Here is a 22,745-nt window from a genome sequence, read left to right on the forward strand (position 1 = left end):
CTAAAATCTATTTTGCTAGACTGATTTTCTTTGCAAATCGTTCATCCATTGCTGATCTGCTCTGCCAGTCTCTACATTGGCTGTCTGTTTTTTGCCGAATCCAATATAAAATGCTTATCATACAAGGCCATTAACAAAACTCCACCAACATACATCTCCTCACTTGCCTCAAATTATCTCCCAACTTGACACCGCTCTTCTGCGCAAGATACGCTTCTCTCATCCACACTTATTACCTGCCCCCATTCACTGTTACAGGGCTTTTTTTCGGGTTGCACCCACTTTATGGAATTCACTCCTTAGCACAATAAGACTTTCCTCTAGAACACACATTGACATATTCCAGCATCATGATGGCCAAGTTCTACAGAAGCTTCTATCAGAAACATATTTATCCACATCAATAACTGAAGCTGAAATAAAACTTAAAGCTGAAATTCCCAGATATGAACCATGAAGATAAAATGCATTATCCATTGTTAACGTGATATTGTATTGCATCTCTATTAAAAAGTAAAGTATTTAGTCCACATTATATTTCATACAGGTGAAGCACAGCCTACATCTTTAGGAAAGTGCCTAATGGGGTCTGATGCGGGTGAAAAAGCTGAGACTGCAGTCATTTGAGCTGCTGTGACATTAGTAACTGTTTTGCAGGAATTTGCAACTTTTTTTCAATAGAGTAAAGAAAACCTAGCAGTAGTCCTGACTAACTGCCAAATTTCATTCTAGTGAATTGGCAGAAGGGGAACATAAGAGCTCAGACTACTATCTTTTCAAACTCACGTGATACATGTTGCCGAATTCTGCACCTCACAAGTATCAATGGTTCTGTAGTTCTCCACTTAATGATTTGCATATTATTTTATTGTCATTTGGGGGATGTATGTATTAAAAAGTGTGTATTTCCACTTAAGGATGTAACTTTTCTGAAACAAAAGATTGGTGTTGAATTCTAGGAAGCAAAGTAATGACGTCAACCAAAATATAATAACACATACTCTATATTACTTTTAGATTACGTCCCAGTATGAATTGTGACATAACGATAGTCACACTCACACATCCTGCCACTCCGTCCAAGCACCATCTGAAAAAAATCAATTTCTATTACCGCCACACACACAGTTGGCCAAAATTCGACAGACACTGCAGATTGGCTCAAACTTTCTAGCGTTCTCTGAAATCCCACCTCTTCAAGCAAACAACCCTCCTAAACTAGGGTACCTTATTACCACCCCTTACAGAGTTTAAACAAGACAACAACTCTCTGACCCCTGACCAACATTGCTGTGTGACTGGATCATACAGCCCACTAAGCACATTTTATCTTTGCAATCTGGCTGGACCAATATGCAGTATGTAGCACTTAACTTCATGTATCAAACTCCCATTGTCCCATAGATTGTAAGCTTGTGAGCAGGGTCCACTTACTTCTATGTCTATATTATCCAGTATTGTTTTATTACTGCGTTTGTTCCCAGGTCTGAAACACTACGAAACATAATGGCGTTATATAAATAAATGTTAATAATAAAATAATAATACAATGTATCAAGACAACTCTGTGCTTTTTCTCAGAGGGACCAATGATCCCTGGGGGCCTCAGCACAAACTCCTCTCTCCCGCATCATCTTCTATCCTCCAGTGAAAAAATATAGAGCGGCATGGTTAGATTGACACCCTTATATTATCCAAAAAGTGTTTTTGCTTCTTTAATAATTACCTATGAACAGTGAATCATTACAAGTTGATTAACCACCTCCGGATTCCTCTATTATTTAGAGCTTCCAGTTTTAAGCATCGCAACACAATACAATAGATCAATGAATGAAGCAGCTTTGAAAACCCAGCTTGGCAGAGCGTCAATTTGTGTCTTCAACATCCTAAAGACCATTATCAGTGTGTGAGCATCTCAGATCACATATACACCGCAGTTTGCATAATCTATATCAGTTTAAACACTCATTTAATAGTTGCAGGTACACCCACAGTTTAAATATAGATCACCTTTGCTTCTGGCTTAGTAATAGTAATGCAGCCTAATCTGCGTGGCCTACATAGAAGAAATATATTTTTAAACCAGATTGCTGAGCTGATAGCTGGGAGTGACTCCTGCATGATGGGCGTTCTACAGTTTTAACTTAAACGTCCACATTTGTGCTCTTTTTTTTCTGGAGCTAAATGTGAAAATTACTATTTGAAATACAACCACTATCCTTTCTGTAATTGTCGGTTGGATACACTCTGTAGCATCTATAGAGTAAGTATTGGATTATTAATTATTATTATTGGATTTAACATAAGTTAAATACTGCCTGTATTTTCATGTAGCACACACATATCAACTTTAAATTTCAGTGTACAAATAAGCTATCAAGTATTTATGTGCTACATGAAAAAACAGTCAGTATTTAACTTATGTGCAAAACAGAATACTAATTTGCACCCCTTGTATTGTAACATGGTTTTGTCCAGGAGACTGAAATAAGAATCCTCTTCATTTAAGATCCTTAATGAATCAGGCCCTGTGTCTGGAATAGGGTTTGGGTTAGGGTCAGGGTTTGGGATAGGGATAGAGATAGGGTCAGGGTTTGGGATAGGGATAGGTATAGGGTTTAGAGATAGGTTTGGGATAGGGTCAGGGTTTGGGATAGGGATAGGTATAGGGTTTAGAGATAGGTTTAGGGATAGGATTAGGGTGTGGGTCAGGGAAGTAATAGTTGACGTAATAATACTGTCTACATTAGAATTGTCAGCCTAATAATACTGTCAATTTCGTTATTGTCGACTTTTAAACCCTGTCAGTATTATGGTGTCGACCATATAAATATTGATCATGTAACTATCAAACATATGTATCACACCCACAAATATACAGAGCTAATCAGCAGTGTGCACTGTGGGCCTCATTTAGGGGGGAATTTAATTAACTGCGAAGTGTCACCAGAACGTCACACAATGTGCTCCGCTTATTATGGTACAGGAACCTCTACTCACTTTTTCTAACACTTCGTTGAGAACATCACACTCTCAACGTGCAAGACTCAGCACTAGAATAAAATTAAATTGGGGATTTTGAAAAAGTGGAGATGTTGCCTATAACAACCAATCAGATTCTAGCTGTCATTTATTTAGTGCATTCTACAAAATGACAGCTAGAATCTCATTGGTTGCTGCAGGCAACATCTTCACTTTATCAAAACCGCAGTTTAGTAAATATACCCTTAAATACGCTGAGCAGGGGAGGGCAGGCAAATTTTAGCCCGGGGGGCAAGACACGACTCAGCAGCCTATTAGGAACATTGTAAAGGAAAAAAAATGACCTCCCCCCCAGACCAGCCTGCCCCTGACGCTGAGTATATGTAATGAGGGTTACTGTATATATTAATATTGACAAATTTTCTGTAAACCACTTTGGTTTTAAAACATAATTTAATAATCATTATTTCGGCAAAATACACTTCAATCTAGCAAAATTGTTGTCGGAGATGTAACAATGCCAAAACGTTTGTGAACCAAAAACATAGTGTACTTGATTGGTAAATAAAATCCTAGGCACTACTTACAGCTGGGTTTTAGTAAACAAATAATGGATGACTAGAAATATGCACTAACATAAAATAAAATGCTTTACACCTGCCTATATCACTTCCCCTTAGAAAGTGTCAGCATTGAGCAGAATATCAGCATCACCAGTGAATTATATTTCAGCAGACAGAAAAATGACTTCTTGTTGTGTCACATCTGGGGTGCTGGAGTCACTTACAGATGGATCGCGGCTTTTCCTGACAATTAGCTTTGCAGATGACTGTAGGCAACTGGGAGATACTATCTTGGTGGTGGAGTAATAGGAGAACCTGCAGATTCTATAGCTAAGAGTCAGCTCTCGCATCTATATGGCTGCCTGTGTGTGATATAAAATAAGGTGCAATAAGTGCATATATCACACCTAATAATAACAACTGGCGGAGATTACCGATAGCTGGAGATATATATGGGTTTATCTCCTGAGGTTCTCTATATCCTCCTCACCCTCTGCTAATTTAGTTCCCATTAAGGGATATATTTATCAATGGAGGGAAAAGGCTTAAATTTAAGATTTAGGATTTACTGCTTCTCCCTATTTAACAAACCCTCGGGTTGGTGAAGGTTATCGCCGGGTTTCGGTAGCCTTCGCCGGGGCCTCCTCCATAGGAAAGCCTATTTATCAAGGATAGAGATGTAGAACCGTAACTTAAAATTTTACCGCCTGGGGCAAGAAAGAAAAATGCCCCACAGCCCTCAATTTAACCAAATTAACCTAAAATATTCATGAACTGCGCCGACCTTCAGCATTGCGCCCTGGGCGGTCGCCCTTAACGCACAGCCCTAGTTATGGCCCTGTAGAGATGGTTCAAGTACTCCCACTGTCCTCCTGTCGCTATCGCTATACCTATCGGCCCAGAAAAAATACTTTATTATTGTATTTAAGTTTTTATTTCTTTTATTTTTATTTTGTATTTAGCTTTATTCTTTTTTTTTTTTTTTTTTCAAAATCTGGAACTGGAAACCCAAGTCCAGGCTGCCAGATCCAGTGCGCATGCGTGAGTCCTAAATGGAACCTGCACTAGAGGGGCAAGTGGTAAGACTCCTCTTGCCGCCACCAGCCAGTATCGCCAGGGAGCTGAGCATCGCCCAGCTGCCCCCTGGTAAATTGTGCGGCCGAAGATTTTATATCGCTGCGACGGGCAGCAATAGAGAGTCTTCAATATAGCAGGTCTTGATAAATAGAGCCCCAAGTTTGGCCTGAGGTTAACCTCCGCCTGAGTGAGATATGAAAACCACTTACGTCCTTAGTGATTTTTAGAGATGGTCACTGACCCCCGTGTTTTGGTTTTGGATTCAGTTTTGGATCTGGATTACCGTCGTGTTTTGGTTTTGCAAAACCGCCATTGCGTGTTTTGGTTTTGGTTTTGGTTTTGTTTGGTTTTGTTTTGCTATTTTTTTGGAAAATCCATGTTTTTGGGCCTAAATTAACCCAATTTAGTGCTCCAACTGTTTAAGAGACAAGTAATCTAATTGTTGAGGTAATAAATCATCCAAAAAAACAGTTTAATTCTTCGTTGGTAGGCCTATTCTACACACAAAACAGATTGTCTTCCTCTCCATCTATGCATATTGGCAATGCAGCCATCGTCTTTGAATGTATATTACACCCTACACTTATAGTTAAATATGTAAAGAAATGGAAAAAGCCAGTTTGGTTTCTGTCTCTCAAGGCCCCCCTCCACTTGTATAAAATACCAAAAAATTCAGCCATTATAGACTGTACAATATTAATTGACATGGAGAAAGCCAGTTTGGTTTCTGTCTCTCTAGGCCCCCCTCCACTTGTATAAAATACTAAAAAATTCAGCCATTATAGACTGTACAATATTAATTGACATGGAGAAAGACAGTTTGGGGTCACTCTGTCTCTCTAGGCCCCCCTCCACTTGTATAAAATACCAAAAAAATCAGCCATTATAGACTGTACAATAGTAATTGACATGGAAAAAGCCAGTTTGGTTTCTGTCTCTCTAGGCCCCCCTCCACTTGTATAAAATACCCAAAAATTCAGCCATTATAGACTGTACAATATTATGAAAAATGGACAAAGCCAGTTTAGGGTCACTCTGTCTATGACACCCTACCCTTAAGGATAAATTGCCCTAACAGCAGCCTTTCAAGATGGTATGTGATATGGAAATGCCACAAGTCCCTTTCCTCTTTGGGGGTAGATTGCACCCTACACTTACATAGAAAGTTTTAAAAAGATGTTATCGGCATCATCTTCAGCTTAATCCTCACCCTCATCAGTGTGTACGTCATCATCACAGACTATCAATTCATCGCCGCTTGAATCCGCCATTAGAGAACAGTCAGTGCTTGGATGTCTTGGATGGTGAAGGCCTTCCTCGTGGAAGATGTAGTTCATTTTTATAAACATCATTTTCTCCACATTTTTGGGAAGTAACCTTCTACGGCGATCACTGACTAAGTTCCCTGCTGTGCTGAACACTCGTTCAGAGTACACACTGGAGGGTGGGCAGCTTAGGTATTGCAAAGCAAGTTTGTACATGGGTTTCCAAATGGCCTGCTTTTCTTCCCAGTAAGGAAAGGGACTGTCTGACATTTCCATATCAACTACCTCTTGAAAGTAATCCTCCACCATCCTTTGCATGTTTATACTCATATTGGATGGAGTTATGGGCAAAGTGACACATTTTTTTGAAAAATCCTTCAAACCAGCCCAGATGTTAAATTGTTCTGGTCTGCCCCCTGTGTCTTCCCTGCTTCTTTTTTGGAAATTTAATTTTTTACGAGCAACAGCTTGAGAAAGTGAAGGAGGACACGTCGTCAAGCCGAGGCCCAGTTCAGCGGCCAACTTGCTGAGCAATAGCTCCTTGCAAAAGTTCACATCTCGCTCATTTACAAGTAAAGACTCAATGTAGGTTTTAAACCTTGGATCAAGCACAGTGGCCAAAACGTACTGATCCGAGTTCAAGATCTTAATAACTCGAGGATCATTGTGAAGCGAATTAAGTACTTGATCGACAAGGCCAACATACTTTGCTGAATTGCTTGCTTTCAGCTCCTCCTTCATTTTCTCAAGCTGCTTTTCCAATAGTCTAATTAAAGGAATGACTTGGCTCAAACTAGCAGAGTCTGCACTGACCTCACATGTCACAACTTCAAATGGTTTCAGCACCTTGCACAGCACTGAAAGGATTCCCCACTGTGCAAGAGTGAAATACATCCCCCCTCCTTTCCCAATGTCATGACTTGTGCAATATGCTTGGATGGCTTTGCGCTATTCCTCCATCCTCTGAAGCATGTACAGGGTGGAATTCCACCGAGTTACCACCTCTTGCTTAAGTTGGTGGCAGGGCAAGTTAAACTGCTCTTGGAGCTGCTGTAATCTCCTACATGCTGTGGCTGAATGCCTGCAATGGCCTGAAATTTTACGGGCCACCGAAAGCATCTCCTGCACCTCACGGTTATTTCGTAGGAAGCTCTGCACCACCAAGTTGATGGTGTGAGCAAAACAGGGAATATGTTGGAAATCACCCAGCTGTAATGCTCGCACTATATTGTTGGCGTTATCTGAAATGACATACCCTGGGGAGAGTCCGAGTGGTATAAGCCATGCATCAATCACATCTCTCAGTTTGCGTAACAAATTGTCAGCCGTATGCCTGTTAGTGAAGCCGGTGATACAAAGAGTGGCCTGCCTGTGACAAATGTTACGTAGTGGTGTACATGCTGCTGCTGTTCCTGCTGGTGAAGGTGAATGACCAACCCAGTGGGCTGTCACAGTCATATAGTCTTTGGTTTGGCCACTTCCACTTGTCCACATATCTGTGGTTAAGTGAACAGTGGGCAGAATGGCATTTTTCAGCGCAATCTCTACATTTTTACACACTTTTTGGTATAGTTGTGGAATAGCTTTACGGGAGAAATGGTGTCGCGATGGAATTCTGTAACGCGGACACAAAACTTCAATTAACTGTGAAAAACCAGCTGCGTTTATTGTGGAGATTGGACGCAGATCTAACACTAACATTGCAGCCATGGCGTCTGTGATTCGCTTGGCGACTGGGTGACTGCTGTCATATTTGCTTCCCCTCGCAAATGATTGTTTCACAGTTAATTGCTGAAATGTAGGACTGCTCATTTTATTAACCTGCCTCTGGGATGACGATTCACCCCCAGCAGCAGCAACAGTAGCAGCAGGACTAACGCTTTCTTCAGAGGAATCAATAATAGTGCCGGAGTCATCCAGCCTTAAGTGGGATGCCGGGCTAACTCCGAGCGCTACTGAGGATATTGATGAGGATGGTGTGGTGGGTGTATTTTGTAGCCGTCGGTATGTCGGTGAGCGGAGGGTCTTAGCTGATGAGGGAGTGCTTGTATTCTTTTGGGAAGAACTTTCAGCTTTTCCCAACACTTTGCCATGAACTCTCGTTAAATGGCGTAACATAGACGAGGTTCCAAGATGGTTAAGGTCCCTCCCTCGACTGACTGTGGCTTCACATACACTACAAATGGCTATACAATTGTTGTCTGGATTTGGGTAGAAATAATTCCACACATAAGAAGTGGATTTTTTTGTTTTATCCCCAGGCATGACAATGGCCTTTTTCTTGTCACGTGCCAGAACTGCTGCCATGGGTGCAGGAATTACACAAACAACCTCATCCTCATCAACATCCTCATTAGCGCCCTCGTCGCCTACACAAATCTCCCCCTCATCCTCTTCTAATTCCAAAGTGGCATCCTCAATTTGGGTATCACCGGCTACACTCGGGCTATTAAGGCACACATCAGCAGAATGCTCACGATTAGACATCCCACTGTTGGATGGACTCTCCACAGGGATTGTTGTCATTTGTGAATCAGAGCAAATATTCTCCTGTAATGCCTCACTGTTATCTTGCAGCTCGGCTTTGACGCGTAACAGTAGTTGTGCACCAATTGTAGGCTGGGTAACTTTTTGGGATCTGCCACTAATAGCCAAAGGTGAAGGCCTCATTCTCTCTTTGCCACTGCGTGTGTAGAATGGCATGCTTGCAATTTTTTTTTTATCGTCACTTAACTTTTGCTCAGTTACACTTCTTTTTTGCTTCAATACAGTAAATTTTTTTTTGGTTTTTGTTTTTTGCACTAATTTGAAAACACTCTGTTGTTTGACATCGCCTTGGCCAGATGACGTACTGGGAACACTAACATCAGGACTGGTGACAGAACCTGGTTGCTCATTCAGATCATATGTGGACTGCTTTGAATCCATTCTGAGCGCAAACCACTGGGGAGTGCTAAAAATTATTTAGTAGATACTGCTGACAGTTATGACTTTTGACAGCCAGAAATATTAATGCACAATTAGGGAGGACACCCCAAAAGCACTGAGGAGTGCTAAAAATTATTTAGTAGATACTGCTGACAGATATGACTTTTGACAGCCAGAAATATTAATGCACAATTAGGGAGGACACCCCAAAAGCACTGAGGTGTGCTAAAAATTATTTAGTAGATACTGCTGACAGAAATGACTTTTGACAGCCAGAAATATTAATGCACAATTAGAGAGGACACCCCAAAAGCACTGAGGAGTGCTAAAAATTATTTAGTAGATACTGCTGACAGATATGACTTTTGACAGCCAGAAATATTAATGCACAATTAGGGAGGACACCCCAAAAGCACTGAGGAGTGCTAAAAATTATTTAGTAGATACTGCTGACAGATATGACTTTTGACAGCCAGAAATATTAATGCACAATTAGGGAGGACACCCCAAAAGCACTGAGAAGTGCTAAAAATTATTTAGTAGATACTGCTGACAGAAATGACTTTTGACAGCCAGAAATATTAATGCACAATTAGGGAGGACACCCCAAAAGCACTGAGGAGTGCTAAAAATTATTTAAAAGATACTGCTGACAGATATGACTTTTGACAGCCAGAAATATTAATGCACAATTAGGGAGGACACCCCAAAAGCACTGAGGAGTGCTAAAAATTATTTAGTAGATACTGCTGACAGATATGACTTTTGACAGCCAGAAATATTAATGCACAATTAGGGAGGACACCCCAAAAGCACTGAGGTGTGCTAAAAATTATTTAGTAGATACTGCTGACAGAAATGACTTTTGACAGCCAGAAATATTAATGCACAATTAGGGAGGACACCCCAAAAGCACTGAGGAGTGCTAAAAATTATTTAGTAGATACTGCTGACAGATATGACTTTTGACAGCCAGAAATATTAATGCACAATTAGGGAGGACACCCCAAAAGCACTGAGGAGTGCTAAAAATTATTTAGTAGATACTGCTGACAGATATGACTTTTGACAGCCAGAAATATTTATGCACAATTATGGGGGACACCCCAAAAGCGCTGGGGAGTGCCAAATATGAAGAAAAAATAATAAACCTCTATCCTCCTCTCTGCACTAGCGATTTTGGTTAGAGCAATTGCAAGAACAATATTGTATTCTCTGTCCCTGCTCTAATTAGCCTATGACTACACCCTGCTCTCTCCCTCTGTCAAATGGCGATGGATTGCTGTGGAGGCGTGTATTTATAAAGTTGAAGTATCGCGAGAACCGAGCCCCGAGATCCGACGACGTCACAATGACGTTCGGCCTCGATTTGGATTCGGAACGGGCGGGAGAGTACCGAGCTGCTCAGCTCAGTACTCGGATACCCAAAGTTCGGGTGGGTTCGGTTCTCGGAGAACCGGACCCGCCCATCTCTAGTGATTTTCCTGACCAAAGAAACAAACTCTCCGGTAAACCACTATAAAAAAATCACTGAGGCATCACCAGTAAAGGGCTAATACTTGTCATTTATTTTGAATCCTATTATCAGCTGAGAGAACAACTTTTCATGGCTTCAGTCCTACGCCGGGTATTCACCCACATCAAGTTATGACTTACATATTGCTTCCTTCATTTAATCACAAAATTTAGCTTCAGTCCGTCATCCTGCCGACTGTCAAATAAATGTGATTACTGCATGATAAATCTGTTTTCTACAGGTCCCATACAAACCACTTGAGGCTTTTGCGGTAACCATATGAAATGATATCTTGTCAGAAGAATTCAGGTTTGCTCTTAGTATAAAGTTATGTAGGTGCTTACAGCAGAGGAGGGCGACTTGTAGCTGTCCAGCTGTTTGGAACTACAAATCCTACAAGTTATGTATCCTATGGCTCTGTAGCTGTAGTGGAATTAGAAGTCTTTGCATGCTGGGATTTGTAGTTTCACAACAGCTGTAGAGCCACGGCGGTTATTAATGTGAGATTTAATACATGCTAGAAAGCTATTTCCATTGGCTTGCAGGGCATGCTGGGAATTGCAGTTCCACAGTATCTCTAGTGCCACATGTTACTAAAGTGTGATGTAGTGCATGTTAGTAGGGAAATAACCAGACATTTGTAGGCACCAAAGCATATAATAAGGTTCCCCATGGGGAGTTGACAGGGGAGGAGGGTCCTCCCGCAACTACGCCCTCTGCTACAATCGTAGTTACTCCTTTTGCATGCTAGCAAGCTTTACTAAATATGACCAAACTTTATCTCTGGCTGGCAGTGCATGCTGGGAGTTGAAGTTCTACGGCAGCTATAAAGCCGGATGTTTCATGTCTCATTTAGTGCATGTTAGCAAACTTTGCAAAAAAAAATAGATGAATCTATGAAATGGTAAATATGTTTTTTTTTGGAAAAACATCATATTTATAGATGAATATACTACCATGATTTATTTGCATGACTAGTTTGTTTGTTTAATTGTTCCACTTTTTCACAAACTAGAAAGCTTAACAAAAGGCATTGAATCATGGTAGTGTCCCTGTCTGGTGACATCATCTCTTCTACCATGTTATAGTGACAATATGGTTCCACTGTATTCCAATGTGTTCAGTTACTGTGAAACCAGATCACTCTGAAAAATGACTCTAGGGGGTAAATGTATCAAGATGTTAATTTCCAGCAGGTTTGAAAAGTGGAGATGATGCCTATAGCAACCAATCAGATTCTACCTAATATTTATCTAGTACATTCTACAAAATGATAACTAGAATCTGATTGGTTGCTAGAGGCAACATCTCCACTTTTCCAACCCGCCAGAAACTCTCAGCTTGATACATTTACCCCTAGAAGTACAAACCAGCAATATTATTGATAGGAGTGCAGTAAAGGTCTACTGAAGCCCTCGTGGGTCCTGTTGACTTGGGGGGAATGAAAGACACCAAGTAAATAGAAGTATGCTTCCTAGCATACCCATATTGAACCCCAACACATACACATTTTTAATTTATATTAGTTCTTTAACATTAAGGTAGCAAATTGTATGCAAATTCAAGCATTAAAATATGTCTATTCCCCAAATTGATAACATGATCAGAAAACAATTTTATTCATGTTTTTGCTGTGGTATGGCAAAAAAACAACAATGTATCACCTTCACTGCAGCATAGAGGTAAATGTTTTACAGAACGTTTCAACATTTTTGAAACAAAGTAAAATTAACCAAAACAGTTAATAGTGTCTGCCAAGATTTATTCTAACAAACAGAGAATGGGGTGGAGCTCAGATTACTATCAAATTTGACTTTGGCTGAAATCCCCTGCACACAATTAGAGATGTAAGAAACAAGTTTTACCCTTTCATGCAGGGTGTAACTAAATTCACTTGCGTAGACTACAAAGTATAAAATATATTCACAGTAATTATAGAGAAAATGTGAAAATTGGTCTGGTCATATGGGTCAAAACATGTGGGCTTGATTGGGTTAGTACATGTTTATTTTTCCAGAAGAAACCAACAGGAAACTTTACAAAAATAATTAGGAAGTCCTCTTATCATCAGTTGGGTTACATGAAACTTGTGTGGACTCTCATTATACAGCATAAATGAATAGACAGCCAAGGCAATAAAGCAAAAAATTATTTATTTGTGGTTTGTTTATGGTGACCTAGAAATAACTGATCTAGAGCTCAAAGACTCTTATCAATAAATCCCACTTATAACACCATTAGTTAGCACAACATTCCAATTGATATCCATGTTATTAACAGACTAGATAGACTAATTGGCCTTTATCAATATTGTATGTTTATATAATACAGTATCTGTTATAGTATAATTACATTTAACCAGATGGAACAAAAATATACTTTTATTAAAGGTCAAACAAGGAAGAAAGGCTTCAAACAGGCTATTCTGCAAATTGTAAATTCAGAATGAATGATAAATGTCTACTTAGAAGATCCTTCTACAATGTTAGGTAAATTTAAATTGAATGAAATTGCTGTTTCTACCTCAAGAATATATTGGCAAAACCATCAATATAAGAGACAACCCCATTAACGGTATCACGGCGGGTAACTTAAAAGCTCCATTAGTATGAGAAATGTGCTATTTAGTGGTGTTTAAGGTGCTTACAATGCTACCTCTCCTGGATTCCTATGTACAATTAGCCAATTCATTAGTCAATGTGACACTGATCGCAAGAGGATTGCGGGGCGATTCGTTAGTCAAGGAGAATATAGTTATATGAACTGCACAGAGACAACTTTACCCGGATAGCTGAGGACAGTGACTAATAGCACAAAATACACTGGTAAACCTTAAATAATAGGAGAAAGAAGTAGATGATCACAACAGCAGCACAAAAGCGCCACTCACAAAACAAATCACACGGTAGTACAATAAAGAATTCATTGTTGTGTTACTTGATTTCTTTAACTCAATACTTTCAAAAATAATATTTAGAAGGGTGTAAAAAAGTCTAAAATGTTTGGATTTGGACTCTGGACAAGTGATGTTGAGCCATTTATATAAAAAGCAAACAAACACATTTTCCTTTCTAATCACTACATGTGTACCCAGCATAGTGCTGTAAGGTTTTGATATTTTCAGTGACTTCTAATTCTCCAGATCTTCTTTTATTCCATTCACTGAAATAAAAGTATTTGCACATTATTGTGAAAAAAAACCTCTGTATGCTGTAACTAAACTACAAGTCAAGGGACTGATTCGGAATCATGGTGTGCCCGAGGCTGAGGCTGGAGGTATGACCGCTTGCGGAGTGTAAAATCTGCAAGTTTGTACTTCGCATGTCCAGAAGATATTGCGCATATGCAGAGTTGCATCCACCTGACCCTTGCGCCTCCTTGAGACTAGAGAGGAGGAACCGGGGAAGAAAGAGGCGGCCACACATAGGCCGAGCACAAGTAAGGGTGTGTTCATGCGAATGCGGCTGAGGCAGACCAGCACTGAGTCGTATCATCATCATCATTTATATAGCACCATTTATACCACAGCGCTGTACAGAGAGCTCATTCACATTAGTCCCTGCCCCATTGGAGCTTACAGTCTAAATTCCCTAACACACACACACAGACACTAGGGTCAATTTTGATAGCAGCCAATTAAACTACTAGTAGTTTTTTAGAGTGTGGGAAGAAACCAGAGCACCCGGAGGAAACCCACACAATCACAGGGAGAACATATAATCTCCACACAGATAAGGCCATGGACGGGAATTGAACTCATGACCCCAGCGCTGTGAGGCAGAAGTGCTAACCACTAAGCCACTGTGCTGCATATACACCTGTCAGGAACGGCGTCTTTTGCACTTGTATGAGGTTAGGTGCAAATACACACTGATGATGACGGTCATCAGCACTAACTAGCCGCTTCTGATTGGCTGATTGCAAGTTCACCTCTGAAGCGGATAGGTGCTTCCTTCCTCGATTGTGCATCTCTTATCAGGTTCTGTGGGTGTATTATAAAAATTATTATTTTGCTACTTTCATTTGTGCACAAGGAATATTATAGCTGCTGTATTACATCTAGCCTAATAGTGATTGTGTCTTTCGCTATCAAAACATATTATGACAATCTTTTATGTGCTTATGACCTGATTGTGTGTATGAATATGTGGGTGTATGTAGCTGGCATTTAGCTGACCTAAACTTGACGCATAAGCTATAGGCACGTCTTGAGAAGCCTACGGCTCCACATAAGGGACTAAGTATGCGATTTTTAAGGGCGCCTCTTTTTAGCACATATTACGCCCAACATGCATCTAACTCAGAATGAGGTCCTGTGTGAGTCTTTCCATCGTGTATCTATAAGAAATTTGTACAGCCCTCATGTCTCACTAGGCGATACCGCTTCCTTGATTTACTTATGGTGTTGGCCGCAGACTCTTTGGACAATACATAACACTATATTTTTAATAGTGACACAGACACCATTTATTTTGTAAGGACTTGTCCATATTAGCATTTCCTCAAAGTGTTCTCCAATTGGAACGTAACTCGAGAAAACAAGAAAATAGCAAAACATAGTGCTCTATTGTCCTCTTTGCCTAGTTGCATATGTGGTCCACACAGGCAGCAATGAAATCCTAAGAGGTTGCTGTGAGAAATTGGCGATGACATCATAGGATCTCTATATCGCACTGTTTACTTGTTGTGTTCCATTTGGAACACAGCTGTTTCCAGTATACAGATGGACAAACCCTAACACTAGGAAGAGTGACGAAACAAATACATACAACTGTAAAAACTATATCTTAAAACTATTTTAAACATACAAATACCAAAAATCATATACAGGTTTATTTATCCATTTATAGTTCATGCACAACCCAGGGTACATTTCTTGGCTGAAAAATGTATTGTTGCCTTTTAATAATTGCATAGTAAGCTTTCTAGTGAATGATATGTTTGTGAATTATAAAGTTGTAATTTGCATGTTTTCCATCTGCATTTTTAATATATTAAAGTTAGGATATTTTATTCTTTGCTGTCCATGCTCTAGGTAGCAGTCCTTGCCAGGCCAACAATGGTGGATGTTCCCAGTTGTGTTTACCAACTTCTGAAACAACTCGAACGTGTATGTGCACCGTTGGCTACAACCTTCGGAAGAATCGCATGTCTTGTCAAGGTACACACAGTAACAATCAAATGTATTTAATAGCTGTTCTTGCTGTATAATTACCACAATAGACGGACAGAGGGACTCATCGATTCATTCATACCCAACATACTATACAGTATTTCCGTGTCTCAGTAGAAAACAAGAAGTAAGGACTTTGGTGAAACAAATTTACTATTTGTTTTTCAATTTAGCCCTTTAGATAGGTTATTTAATGTAGCATTATACTCCTAGTTGTGTCATAGGTCAGTGGTTTTCAACCGTACTTTGTTTTAGCTCAGACCCCAAGTGACAATGTGCAATTCTTCAAGGACCCCATGTGTCAATGAACCATTGTTCTGGTACAGGCGCAGGCTGTCAAATTTCAGCCAGGGGGGCGCACAGGCGGCTGCATCACATGACACGCGATACAGCCGCGTCATTAATGACGCGGCCGCATCGCATGCCATGTGATGCGGCCGCCGGTAATAATCATGTAATATTGCATCCGGGGGGATGGGGGCTGCCCCTGTTTTGGTAGCCCCAAAATCGATGGCTTCGGTGAGGTCTTAACAGCATTATGGGCTCCCCTGGAGAAAGCAGTGCACTGGGGCCCTACCTAAACTTCACTCACAGGAATAAAAAAAAAAAAATTATCGATAAAATTAAGCTTATATTTATTGGTACCTCCAACAAAATCAGTGCTTAAAAATTAAAAAACATTCTGTACAGGAGAGAATAATCCACACAAACGTTTGGACAATATAGCATGAGCCTTAAAGTTGAAAAACAAGAAATTCAAGAAATTCAACATAACAATTATACTCAATTGGTAAATCATATAGGCGGAGATGACACAGTATGAAATTACTATGAATTGTTTATTATTAATCAAGTGTTCAACACAAACATTTGCGAAATTTCTGAATAATCCACCTAAACGTTTTAATAAAGAGGGTTTGAAGGTTCTGAATAAATCTCACGGAATAATATGCTGAAAAGTTGGCAAGCCTATGGGGCCCCTATGCTCCTGGGGCCCCCGGACAACTGCCCAGTGTGCCCATGTCTGGCTCTGGGTGGCTTCCAGTATAGTCTGTTGCCTATCTGGCAGTCTGAGTTTCTAGATTCTAGGACCCACTTGGGGTACCGATCCACAGATTGCACACCTCTGTCTGCGACCCTTTTTGAAAATGACCCAAGTCTGATAAAACAGAGAGCGACCTTTATGGTGTTTAAGGTCTCTGAGTTACTTCTGGGATTATAGAAAGAGAGGTGCAGAACTAAACGTATTGATTCTAGTACGAGACATTGTAATTTAGTTGCAATTTCTTATTTGGTATTAGAAGTTAGAGTACATGCATGTGATGTTATGCTTAAATATTTTTATATATGTGTTATCATGTTTATTGCATTCATGTATGCCATATCTGTAAGAATTTCCGCTGCTACAGAATCTGCAGCGATTTATAAATAGATGATGATGATGATGATGAAGGTCTCCAAGACATGTTTGTGACCCTGAATATTATAGCAAAACTCTGTTATTATTTTAATCTGGTATGTCCACAATCATGGCTTTATAACATTAGTATAACTCTTGGACAGCGCTGGGTATAGTTTCAGATTTTTGTTTTCCTGATTATTTTTTATTTATTTTTCTGTACTGTTTTTATAATATTATTTTCCCTGTGCAGGTATAGAGTCGTTTCTCATGTACTCCGTACACGAAGGGGTTAGAGGGATTCCACTTGACCCAAGTGACAGAATGGATGCACTCATGCCCATCTCTGGAACGTCATTTGCTGTAGGCATAGACTTTCACGCAGGTACGGTATTTATTTACTTGCATATTTATTAATAAAAAATAATCAATTCTTTAAAAATTGCATTTTCATTTCATTCTGAACCAGCTCAGCCTTCTATAGAAAAGCTCACCCCCCCCCCCCATTACAGATCCTGCCGTTGCCCTGATCACTGAATGATAGGATCACAAGGGGTCCTCGCCATGCTACCTGCCAATGGTGGATTTGATACAGCAATCACAGTCACCAACTTTTTGGCACGGTTGGCACGGTTTTGGCTCTCGCTGCCATTTCTGTTAATGATAGCCCTTGAGTGCAGCCACATGGCCGGGAATTGTTTAATTTGCTTTCTAGTTACCCGATACGTCCAAGCAGCATTCCCCACTGAACAATGAAATGTCACCGGACAGCCGTCACATTGTTATAGGGAATCCCTGTGAAGTCACCGTGTGACATCACAGTGTGACATCACAGGGATCCCCTCCAGGTGGGCAGGCCAGCAAGGGATAGCCGAATCATCTACCCTGTGGAAGACATTACTATCAGATCCACGCTGATGTCAATCTAATAGTAATAGGTATTTTACTCACTTATAGATCCAGTTTACACTAGATTTATTCGTAATTAAAGGGAGGCCTCTTTGTTTTTCTGATGAGTCTTAGGGCTAGATTTACTAAGCTGCGGGTTTGAAAAAGTGGGGATGTTGCCTATAGCAACCAATCAGATTCTAGCTTTTATTTATTTAGTAAATTCTACAAAATGACAGCTAGAATCTGATTGGTTCCTATAGGCAACATCCCCACTTTTTCAAACCCGTAGCTTAGTAAATCTAGCCCTTAATGTCTCCTGGATTCTGCTGCTGTAATTACCTAATTTAAAGTACACATTTGATATCCCTAAACGTGGGAGAATTAGACAGATACACTAAGGGGTCATTTTCTGCGATTGCTCTAAATATGTTACAATAACCTTTGGTAAAATGACGGGGAAGTATATTTTTCATGATTGTTCTGTTTTTTTCTCTAGTTAATGGTCGCAGGTAAAGATAAAAGATGTTCATTTCTATATTTAAGCAATAAAGCGAACCCCTATATGATCTCTTAGTTAAAATACATTGGAGACAATCAACAATCATGTATTCCGATGGAATACTCTGATCCTCATCAGAAATCTTCCTATGTCTCACACACTATATATACTGTATCTGTTCCACATAGGCGACAGATAGCAAGACTTAACTGAAACCTCAAATATTCCTTACCATGTAAATTGGTTTCCTGGGTCCTATTATGTGACCTAAAATACATATTTAAGGCTTGGAGATCCCCCTCCCTACACGCCGATGGGCAAGGTGCCATGCAGAGTGTGTAATAGCTTTTCTGGATGCCAGGAATGAATTATTGAAATATTTTTATTAAGCCTAAAGTAGGAAATGGATGGGCTAAGATGATGACTGCAGGACTAATAAGTGACTCAAATGTTTGTTGAGAACTTTATACCAGCTTCTACTTTTAAACTTTTAAGAGGTTTCTATTATTGTGTGAAATATTGGTCATTTGTACTTTTAATTTTCTTATTTTTGCCCTACTGATAACCTTAGCCACAGTCATCTCCAATAAGCCCAGCTAATCATGAGAAAATTATCTTCACACGTGCAGGCTCGGGCTGTCAGTTGTGAGATCAGTGTGTTGTTTTTTTTTTTATAAGTCAATGGGGATAGAGTTATCAAACCTTCTAAACAGGAAAAGTGGAGGTGTTGCCCATAGCAACCAATTCGATTGCAGCTAAAAATTTATCTAGTACCTTCTAGATAAATGATAGGTAGAATCTGATTGGTTGCTATGGGCAACACTTCCACTTTTCCTGTTTAGAAGGTTTGATAAATCGACCCCTAAGAGTTAGAACATAGTCTTTTATTGTAGTGAAATTAAGTGTTTTTATATTTTTGTGAATTACAAGCAGGGTCACCCGGGCCTTGCGCGGGGTCGATTTGTGATGTGTGTCAGTTTTTATATATTAGCAAATTATTTGGTAAATAGAACAAAAATGCTTTTTAGAAAGTAAGATTTGCTGCTTTGTCGCGTTGTCGGACTCGTTATGTCGTGTTATGGAGAGGTATCCAGGGGTCTAACAATTGTTTACAACCAAAAAATTATGTTTTTACTATTTGTCATTCTGTCGCTTTGTCACTATGGTCTAACAGCTTACTTTTTCGATACTAAATAACTATGTAAGATTTGGCAGCTTTACCTTGAGACCTGTGGAAGATATTCGCCAACAAACAAAGAAACAAACAAACTTCTTTTTTTATATTTACAGAAAGATGATACTATACGATTGTCACAATTTTGGCCAATTACAGCAGGGGTTGGGGCTAAGATGAAGCGATATTTGCATAATTAAGCCCTGCCCCCACCACTTATCTAGTGTGGGGGCAAGAACCGGGAGTTCTCCCAGAAATGCGGGAGTCTCACAGACATCCCAGGAGAGTAGGCAACTATGCTTAAAGAAAAGCAGCCAATGAATCTCTAGAGACTGAAGTGTCTTTTACATTTCTGTCTCCATTACTGTAGTCATGTTGTCTTACTTGTCAGTCTTTGATTAAATCTTGGTCTCCATGAAAATGGCCACCTCCATAGGCATCAATACATGGACATAGGACACAATTTCTGAACTGTGTCATCATGCCACAGATGGCGAAGCCAACCATGTCCTGTACTGGCTCAGCATCAGGGAGAATGCCAGACTCTTCAGAGAGTGAGGGAGATCACCCCTATTTCAGGGAGTCTCCCTGACATTCAGGGAAAGTTGGCAAGTATGTTATTAACAATAGAAGACCTGCTTGATTTTCTGATGAGTCATAAAACTGTCCTGATTAAAAAAAAAAAAATTCACAGCCAAGCATCCTTGTCTCTGCTGCTGTAATTACCTAATTTAAAGTACATGTATTTGGTATTCTTAAACGTGGGAGAGTTAGACAAATACACTAAGGGGTAATTATCTGTGATTGCTCTAAATATGTTAAAATAACCCTTGGAAAAACGACGAGAAAGTATACCTTACTCATAATTGTTGTTTTTTTCCCCCAAGTTAATAGTCATAGATAAAGATAAAATATATTTATTTCAATATTTAAGCAAAAGCAGACTGTATGTCCTTAAGAATCAATATAAAATGTGTTTGGGAAGATTAATGAAGGGGTTAATATGTGGAGGACCTCACAGGCAGATTGATGCTGGTAATTAATCCTTTACACCAACATGTTTTCATTTTCAGTGTATATGATAGAGGGGAATCATTACTGAGTCTCATCAGCATTAAGAAAGAGCCTTTGACCGCTTTATAAAAAGGTGCAGTCGGCTCGCTGGTGTCAGCAGAGCTGGTTTACATTTAGAATGATGGAGGTTGTGGATCTACATCTTGGGCGGTTATTGTAGAAAGTTAAGCTTGGGTGGAGTTCTTCTTGAAAGGTCATTTTATGTCTGAAAGGTGCTATAAACCTGATTCTCTATCTCTCTGCTTCCAGCTCTCTGCTATAATGCATTATTTCAGGAATCTGTTGGTGTCGGCTGTCCTGTTGGCTGAAGATCCTTGGACACTATCATGTGATCATTCAGCCACTCAGCAGGCAATTTGCAGTGCGCGTAGAGTATTCTTCGTATATTAGCTTCAGTGGAGAGGCAGCCATTCTATGGGGTGAAACCAGAAAATAGACTCCCAATTCATTAGGATTTGATGACATCCATGAGGCAGAAAGTGCCTCCGTGTTGTCTCTGGTTTAAATTAAATTGATAGGCGTCCCCACTGGGGACCAGGAAGGATCCTATGCTGCCTATTGGATGAACCAGCTATGGCTATAGGTACACTTTAATTACATATACACCTTAGTCAATATAATATACTTGACACAAATATGGCAGCTAGGAAATTAGTAAATGTGCTTAGAATATACATGTCAATAGGAAGACATACAGATTGATATTAATTAGCATATAGATGAAAGAGGGGAATCATATGCTGTCACTGAACTTCATAACGAATATGGATGCATTACATGAAAAGGTATTTTTTTTTAGTTTATCAGCATATTGCAGGAGGAGACAGATTAAGCAGTTACTCTAGTAGTTTAAAAAGTAAAACTGCAAATGTATTTGTAGATTTGCAGATAATGCGGTATATTTACTATAGTAGATACACTATATTTACTATAGTAAATATACTCTAATGTCTTTACAATAGTTATCTTTTGTACACTCAGAAAAATATTATTTGATGTTTAAGAATATATTTTCTTTTTTGGGGGTCTGACATTACCATAAGTGTTGTAAAAGGTGTTAGAAATCGTTGTATGCCTTAACATCAATAAATACATTACCATACTAGCCTGCTCTCCCCTGTAATGTCTAGGAGACTAACCAATTTCAGGAAATCCTCCAAGACTGTTTTTTCCTTTTCTGAGCAGCAATGCACTAACTTCTTGTGCTCGATTCACGGGAGGAGATTAATCTTTTTACCTCAATAATCATCTTTTATTAAAAGAGTAAAATGTACTTTTGAACAGAATGTAAAATGATGTTGGCTTCCTATTCAGTTCCTGTATTATTTAATAATGAGTGTATAAATCTAATAATAATGGATATGCTGGAGCGTTATAATTCCTACTAGGAGAAAAAATGTTTAGTTGTGAAGTATAATAGTATTTTCCTTTACTTATTTTAAAATAAATGTAATTACAGTATATTTCTCTCTAGAGGTAGACAACTCGTGTCTTTCCAACTGTTCTGCAACTGCAAGCTGCAGTATAGCCTGTCAGCCAGAAGCTGGTACGTCATGCTGGTACTTGTAGTTCCACATCGGGTGAAGAGTACGTCTGCTCAAGAGTAATGCAACAACTAAAAAACCCTTGTGGCTCTAATATCTGTTCACATTGCAGCTAAGTTGGTGTAATAAAAGGAATGAAATAATGGGCAAACTTGAAGAATAAGTGGGATCATTTCACAGTGATAATCACCAGCAAAAATATATATAATTGATACTTCATCATCAATTTATATAGCGCCACTAATTCCGCAGCGCTGTACAGAGAATGCACTCACATCAGTCCCTGTCCCATTGGAGCTTACAGTCTAAATTCCCTAACAGACAGACTAGTGTCAATTTATAGCAGCCAATTAACCTACCAGTATGTTTTTGGAGTGTGGGAGGAAACCGGAGCACCCGGAGGAAACCCACGCAAACATTCTAGAAATGACCCTACTCATTATCCCACAGATAATATCAGTGTATTCGGTAAGGAATAACCACAGACAATGCCCCCCACCCAACCCATATCTCCTGTCCCTAGGCAGACTCAATAACCCATTGCCCCAATCCACCAATGTATTGTTGTAATTCAGAAGTAGACTCCAAAACTTCAACCAGCCTCTTGACCGTGACTACCCATTACACAAGTAATTTTTATTAGTGCAACGTACATTATAA

General features: G+C 39.6%; 1 protein-coding gene across 1 annotated transcript in view; it reads left to right on the top strand.

Annotated features, from left to right (window-relative positions):
• LRP1B (LDL receptor related protein 1B) overlaps positions 1 to 22,745 on the top strand; it is a 728,477-nt gene that overhangs the window by 428,972 nt on the left and 276,760 nt on the right. The window contains exons 33-34 of the mRNA XM_075181401.1: positions 15,367 to 15,492; positions 17,157 to 17,288. Of these exons, the coding sequence (XP_075037502.1) occupies positions 15,367 to 15,492; positions 17,157 to 17,288 (258 nt within the window). The remainder of the gene's footprint in view (positions 1 to 15,366; positions 15,493 to 17,156; positions 17,289 to 22,745) is intronic.

The sequence above is a fragment of the Mixophyes fleayi genome, chromosome 7 (assembly GCF_038048845.1).
Source record: "Mixophyes fleayi isolate aMixFle1 chromosome 7, aMixFle1.hap1, whole genome shotgun sequence".
Taxonomy (NCBI): Eukaryota; Metazoa; Chordata; class Amphibia; order Anura; family Limnodynastidae; genus Mixophyes; species Mixophyes fleayi.